Source organism: Euphorbia lathyris, chromosome 1 (genome assembly GCF_963576675.1).
Source record: "Euphorbia lathyris chromosome 1, ddEupLath1.1, whole genome shotgun sequence".
In the NCBI taxonomy this organism is placed as follows: domain Eukaryota; kingdom Viridiplantae; phylum Streptophyta; class Magnoliopsida; order Malpighiales; family Euphorbiaceae; genus Euphorbia; species Euphorbia lathyris.
In genome coordinates this window covers 131,304,126-131,311,090 of record NC_088910.1, presented here as the reverse complement: position 1 = coordinate 131,311,090, position 6,965 = coordinate 131,304,126, and the positions used below count along the sequence as shown (strand labels likewise).

The window sequence follows — 6,965 nt, the reverse complement described above, 5'->3', positions numbered from 1 at the left end:
ATGTCGTTCTGAGCAACTTTAATTCTTGAATGTTTTTATTTTGAGGTCGTTAAATGTCATTTTGAGGAGTTAGTTAAAGTTGAGTAGCTACCGGTGTTAAAAAAATATAAAAGTTAGTGACTTAACTATTAAGAATCGAAGTTCAGCCGCCACAGTATTAAAATGGGTAAAATTCAGTGGCCATGGGTGTAATTTATTAAACTGAAAACGACGTCGCTGAAAGCGTTTCCAAAACAATTCTATATTCCTGTCTGGGATGCTTGTTGAGATTGCTTAATTAGGCTAAGATAGCTCATTCATTCGAGAAACTGTATTTTACTCCTCAACTACTCCTATTTATGCGCTTTTACAGTATAAAAAAAAATGGAAATACACAGCCAGAGGAAATCGAAGAAGAAGAAGAAGCAAAAATATTCCATACTGTGTAGATCATCTAAAGATTCATTCCTCCTTTTCAATCAATCAAAAAGGTTAACCTCTCTTTCATTCATTCATTCTATTTTGATAATGTCGATCTTTTCCGTTTTCGATTCGCATTTCTTAACAGGAGATCTAATGCAATGTGCGGAAATGCAATTTTGATTTTCTTGGTAGGTCTTGTGTCATTATGGATCGGTTCATTTTCTTTTTCTTGCTCTTATCGGATTGGGGATGTGAATTTGAATTTGAATTTATCAATTGGATCTTTCGTTTTGGGTATATGAGTTCAGCAAATGAATTTGTGTTTCAATACTGTTTGAGGGGCTTCGTTATGCGTGTTTATTTGGCGATCAAAGTTGATTTTGTGTGTGTTTGAGTCTCTTTTTTCCAATGCGTTCTTAAATATACTTTTCTTAGTGATAGATTCTAATTTCAGTTTTAAGTTTTAGGCTGTGGATGGATATTGAAATTCTATGAACTTATCAGTTTGGCAGCTCCCAATTAGTTTGACCTAAGTTCCATTTTTTTCAAATATGTTTGCATTTTAATGTGAGCAAAGGTTAGGAATAATGCTGGTCTATGTTGCACGGGAACTTTGATTCTAAGCGTTTTACATTTCCATATCCCTTTAGGGGACCAAACCTTTCGGGTCACATCCAGTATTTATGCTAATCACATGTTTAGTAAATATGAATTTAAAGAACAAATTTCAGCTGTTGCGTTAAATCTTGGAAACTAAAGTATAGGAGATGAGGTTGAAGCAGAATTTTGCATATTGTCTTCAAACATCAGTAAACTTTTGTTTCCAATTTTTCCAAACAGGATCAATTTTATCCCAATCTGACAGAAAATTTGAACAAACTGACTTTACCCGATAGATTAAAGCAATTTCGTACATTTTGTCGGGTCGTTTGTAACTGTCTTAGTAACATAATAAATATTTTATACAAATTTTTATGATTAATTTATACATTGCAAACTTAATTTTTTACATTTTGGCAGGTAATTGTTTGCCACGCAGTAAACAATTTAAACATATCTGATGTTTAGAAGGTCCGATGTAACAATTAAATAGTGAGTTAAATTACGATAGACTAGTCCACTCGGAGGTAAAATTGATCCTACTTGAAAACATTAAGGGTAAAAGTTTACCATTTCATACGTTTGATGTCAATTTGTACTTCTCCAAAAACGATAGGGGTAAATTTAGATCTCTCCCATTACTTTATAAAGAATTTGGTCCCCTTAGTTGAGGGATCCTGGGCGGTAGCCCCACAAATCATCCCTCAGGCTGGCTCTATCTTCTACAAGCTTTCAAAATGAAAAAAATGGTTTTTTCTCTTTATCATTCGACTTGTATGTAGTTTTTTTCTCTAATGTATTGTATAAAAAATTTAAATGTGTATTCTTATAATTTTAAAATTTTATACCCATATATTTTTATTATCTACACCTTTCTCCCACATTTTTCGTTTTCTTATATTTTTTACAAATGTCATTTTCCTGCGTTTTAGTTTCCGTGTAACATAGATGGTGGCATATCTTTTGATTAAATTGTTTAGCAAACATAACATTTATTTGAAATTTTAAGCTTGTTTGCATATACTCATGATGGTTGTGAAAGAAAGCTGCCTGCTAGTGCATTTAGCCATAGTAATATAGTTGTTCTCTATGTTGCACGGAAACTTCTCTTTAGTAGCATTTTAGTGTTTCTTGTCCATGTCCATTTTTTTAAGGCTATTTTATGAACTGTTTCACAAATAATGTTTCCAATGTCTGTTTCCGTTTACGTCACAGGTTGTTCTTCATTGATCATTCTCTGGTTTTTGTTATGCAATGCAGTTTCGCCTCCGAGAATATAAAGGAGGAGCTACGAGTCACATCGTGTAATGGCCACAGAGAGGGAAGATTTTAGCCTCTCAGGACCCTTACACCTAACAGCTGTTGATTGGTAAGTTCTTGTGCTTCTTCAACTTTTTCTCAATTTAGGGGTGACAATTTGTGTAACAGGGTCAGTTTATGTCTGTGTTAATTATTGAGTTAGTGTCAAATGAGTCAACTCTATACCAACCCAAATTTTTTTTGTGTTGTAATCGTGTTGGGTTAGTATCATTTTCATATTGTGTTTGCGGGTTACATGTAATTTTACTATGTTCGTTAATGATACATTTAAAAATATAGGAGAATCTGTCATTTTAGATAAACATGTTAACTTTGATCGTCCAAGAGAATATGCTAGAAGGCATAAAGGGTAAGATGTGAATATGCTAAACATGGGAGGTTCGAGTTGTGTTTGCGAGTGACATTTGTTATTCTATTACTTCTATTAAAGTGACTTGTAAAAACATTAGAGGATATAATAATAATGTTAAATATCGTGTTATTTTCGAGTTAGTAGGTCAACCCTAATCCATCCAAAAAATATGCGTATAAGTTTCATATAAAAAATGATTCATTACTTGCTTAATATAACACTAACCTACTAAATTCGTGTTGTATTTGTCTCATCTTGTCGTATCGTGTACCCATTTGTCACCTCTAGTAAAAAAAATAACAATGTGTTCTTTATATCTTTTCTCTTCTTTGGTCACAACCATTTGAAATGGCAAGATCATGTAAATGGCTGTATTTTTTCAGGACAAATTCACATCACAGAAGATCTGTTGCAGCAAGTTTGGTTCAGGGCGTTTACATTCTCGAGCGGGATCGCCAGCTGAAACGTCTCGGTCCGGATGCCCTTGCTCAACCTTGGTGGGAATTCTTTCATTTTAGCTTGCTCCGCAAGCTTGTGGATGATGTTGATTCCTCCATTTTTGGTGCTATTTATGAATTCAAACCTTCAGCATCTCAATTTAATCATACATTAGATTCGAGTCCGCGTTATGTAATTGCCTTTCGCGGTACAGTAACGAAGCCAGATTCCTTCTCCCGGGACCTTGAGCTCGACCTTCACATCATCCGAAACGGACTCCACGAAACATCCCGTTTCGAAATCGGTATGCAAGCAGTACGAAATGTGGTTGCTACGGTAGGCGAATCGAACGTATGGTTAGCTGGCCACTCCCTCGGAGCAGCAATGGCATTGCTTGCTGGAAAAGCCATGGCTAAAGATGCAACCTTTATTCAAGTTTTCCTCTTCAATTCACCCTTCTTCTCTGCACCAATTGAAAGGATCAAAGATAAGCGAGTGAGACATGGGCTACGAATTGCAGGTATAACGGACAATTTCTGACATAACAACACGATTTATAGAGATAATTCACTGGACTTTTATCATTTTTGTTGCATTTTTATCATATGGAGACATAGGTATAAATTTGGATTTAGACTTCCTATATAAAACCGTGTAATGTTAGCACTAACATTTTGTAGATGAAGCAATTTCAGACAACATTAATGATGGTAGAACTAACAGAATCCCATTTTCCGTTAATTTGGTTCCATGTCTGCGCAATCTAAGAGCCACTTTCGTCTGCGTGGAACCAAATGTTAGTGCTAATCTTACACAATTTTATATTTAGAGGCTAAATCTGTTAACTATACAGGGAATGAGTTTTATTGAATCTAACCTTAATGCAATTTTAAATTGCTTCGTCTATAAAAACTTGGTACTGATATTGCATAGTTTTATACTTAAGAGTCTAAACCTTTTCTTGAGGGCTACAAATTGTTGGCAGGGCTGTCAATTTCTAATACGATTTATAGAGACAACCACTTGATACGACCCTTTGCTGGAGGGATGCAAATTGTTGGCAGGGCTATCATTTTTGGCAGTAAATGTTAGCACTAACATTTTGTAGATGGAGCAATTTCATACTCCATTAATGACAGATCTAACAGAATCCCATTTTCTACTAATTTGATTCCATGTCTGCGTCACACAAGCTCCACTTACATCGACGTAGAACCAAATGTTAGTGCACAATTTTGTATGTGGAGTCTAAATCTTTTGTAGCACTATATTTTGCACCTTATGCAGGGCAGACGTGGAACCAAATTAATTGGAGATGTGCTTCTGTTGGATCTGCTCTCAATAGTCTTAAATTGCTTCATCTGTAAAACGTTACTACTAATATTGCACATTTTTATACGTAGATTCCAAATCTTTTCTCCCCAAATAACCACTTATTCTTATCATATATACTAATATGGCTTCTGTTGTATCTGCCATTAATAGTCTTAAATTGCTTCATCTATAAAACATTAGTACTAATATTGCACAGTTTTATACGTAGATTCCAAATCTTTTCTCCCCAAATAACCACTTATTCTTATCATATATACTAATATGAAATATATAGATCATATAACACGATTATGACACGACAACCCATTTTGCAGGCAGTGTGATAACAGCAGGACTTGCCTTCGCAACAACTACAAAAAGAACGCAGCAAAACAGAGAATGTGCAGATCCATTTACTGCTCTGGCTGAATGGGTACCATATCTCTTTGTAAATCCAGGAGATCACATCTGCTCAGAATACATAGGATATTTTGAACACAGGAAGAAGATGGATGAAATTGGAATTGGAGCTATTGAGAGACTAGCAACTCAGAATTCATTCAGCGGACTTGTGATGAGTGTAATGGGTAAAGAATCAGAGCCTCTTCATCTAATTCCTTCTGCAAATCTGAATATAAATTTGAGTCCGTATCGAGATTTTAAAGAAGCTCATGGAATTCATCAATGGTGGAGACCTGATTTGAATGTCCAGTCCAAGCTTTATAAATATCAGTAGCTTCCTGGTTCATCTCTCTGTGCTTCAAATGGTAAAAACTAGTTCTCTTTTCTGTTCATGATTCATTCATTTATCGGTATACAAAAACAAACCTTGTCGTTTCGTGTATTTGTAAAGATGTTTCATGGTTTAAAGGTTTACAGATGTCGGTTTGAGGTTTCTTCTATTTGCAAAGATAGAGTTTTTGTGCATTAGTTGGTAAATACTAGTACTCTTTGTTGTTCATGGATGGTTAATTGTGGTTTTTTGCATTTCCGAACACGTCCCCGTAGTTTAAAATCTTGCAAAATCTGAATATAAATTTGAGTCCGTATCGGGATTTTAAAGAAGCTCATGGTATTCATCAATGGTGGAGACCTGATTTGAATGACCAGTCCAAGCTTTATAAATATCAGTAGCTTCCTGGTTCATCTTTCTGTGCTTCAAATGGTAAAAACTAATTCTCTTTTCTGTTCATGATTCATTCATTTATCGGTATACAAAAACGAAACTTGTCGTTTCGTGTATTTGTAAAGATGTTTCGTGGTTTGAAAGTTTGCGGATGTCGCTTGAGGGTTCTTTTGTGCATTAAATGGAGAGTTTTCTTTGTTGATTGTGGGTTCTTGCATGTGCAAAAACGTTATTATGGTTTAAAAGTTTGCAAATGCTGGTCTGAAGTTTTATCCATTTGCAAAGATAGAATTTTTCAATGATACTAATAAACAAGAAGTGCAAAGATAGTTTCTTTCGTGGGAGAAAAGCTAAATTTGATCTTAAGCGTTTTTTTTTTTCTTGAAGTGTAGATTTTGTCGTAATATATGAAATTATCCAAATTTAACCTTAACGTTTTAAAGCAAAATCAATTTTAGTTGTACGTTACCGAAAATTTGAAAATGGTGTTTCATTGTTATTTAAATGTCATATCGAACAATCAAAACATCAATTATGTCTAAAATATTTGATATGTTGAAATATCGATAAATTTGTTTAGAAGGTTTAATGTGACGGTTAAATAGTTAAACCGATCTTTTCAAAACTTCGATAATATATTAAAATCGATATTGTTTGAAAATGTTAATGTTAAATTTGCACTATTTTATATTTTAGGATTAAATCCACATTTCTTCAAAAAACGTTAAGATCAAATTGATCTTTTTTTCCCATTAAAACTCTTAGTAAACAAGGGGAATTTACTCGATATTTTGTTTGTTTTTTGAACTTAAATTGATTTATTAATCGCCAGATTAGTTTAAGTGATCCATTACTTTCTAACTTACTAAAATACATTATAACTTATCTAAATCCTCTCGTTTTAATCATGTCACTTTAAATAACTTCATGAGATTAACGAGAGTTTTAAAATTTGGGCGACTAGGTGGTTTTTTAAATTAAATTAAATACAGGGACTCCTAATATAAAAGGTTAAGACTATATGATATAGAAAAGGGAAAATTGCAAATCTGGGTCAAATGGGAAGCCCATTTACATATTAAACCCATTTACTAATTCTACTACATATCTAGACTGATTTTGTGCGACTTTCCAAAAATACCTCTGACCTTCCCACTTCCACCACTCGCGAATCACCGCTCCCCCCTATCTCCTTGGTTATGCGAAAAGTTGCTCCTGCATTAATGATTTCAAGACTTTTGATCTTCGTTTCTTCCTTTAAATTGCACGAAATCTGCACCATTTAGTCAAAATCATAATGAATTTCTCTTTTTCATCTCTTCATCTCTTGATCCTGCAACTTCCCAACCCTAGAAAACGAGTAAATGGTTTTTCATCTTCCTGTTCGTTGCTTGGTTTCTTTCTTCTTGTTAC

General features: G+C 34.1%; 1 protein-coding gene across 2 annotated transcripts; it reads left to right on the top strand.

Annotated features, from left to right (window-relative positions):
• Nucleotides 1–307: 307 nt before the first annotated feature.
• On the top strand, nucleotides 308–5,322 carry LOC136211014 (GDSL esterase/lipase At4g10955). Of its 2 annotated transcripts, none has more exons than XM_066002509.1 (4): nucleotides 308–470; nucleotides 2,263–2,371; nucleotides 3,058–3,632; nucleotides 4,762–5,322. In XM_066002509.1, exons 2-4 carry the CDS (start codon nucleotides 2,310–2,312, stop codon nucleotides 5,160–5,162), a joined length of 1,038 nt encoding a protein of 345 aa, XP_065858581.1. In that variant the 5' UTR covers nucleotides 308–470; nucleotides 2,263–2,309; the 3' UTR covers nucleotides 5,163–5,322. The 2 variants fall into 2 exon arrangements, with proteins under 2 accessions (XP_065858581.1, XP_065858583.1); XM_066002511.1 differs by lacking the exon at nucleotides 308–470 and adding an exon at nucleotides 567–590.
• The last annotated feature ends 1,643 nt before the right edge of the window (nucleotides 5,323–6,965 follow it).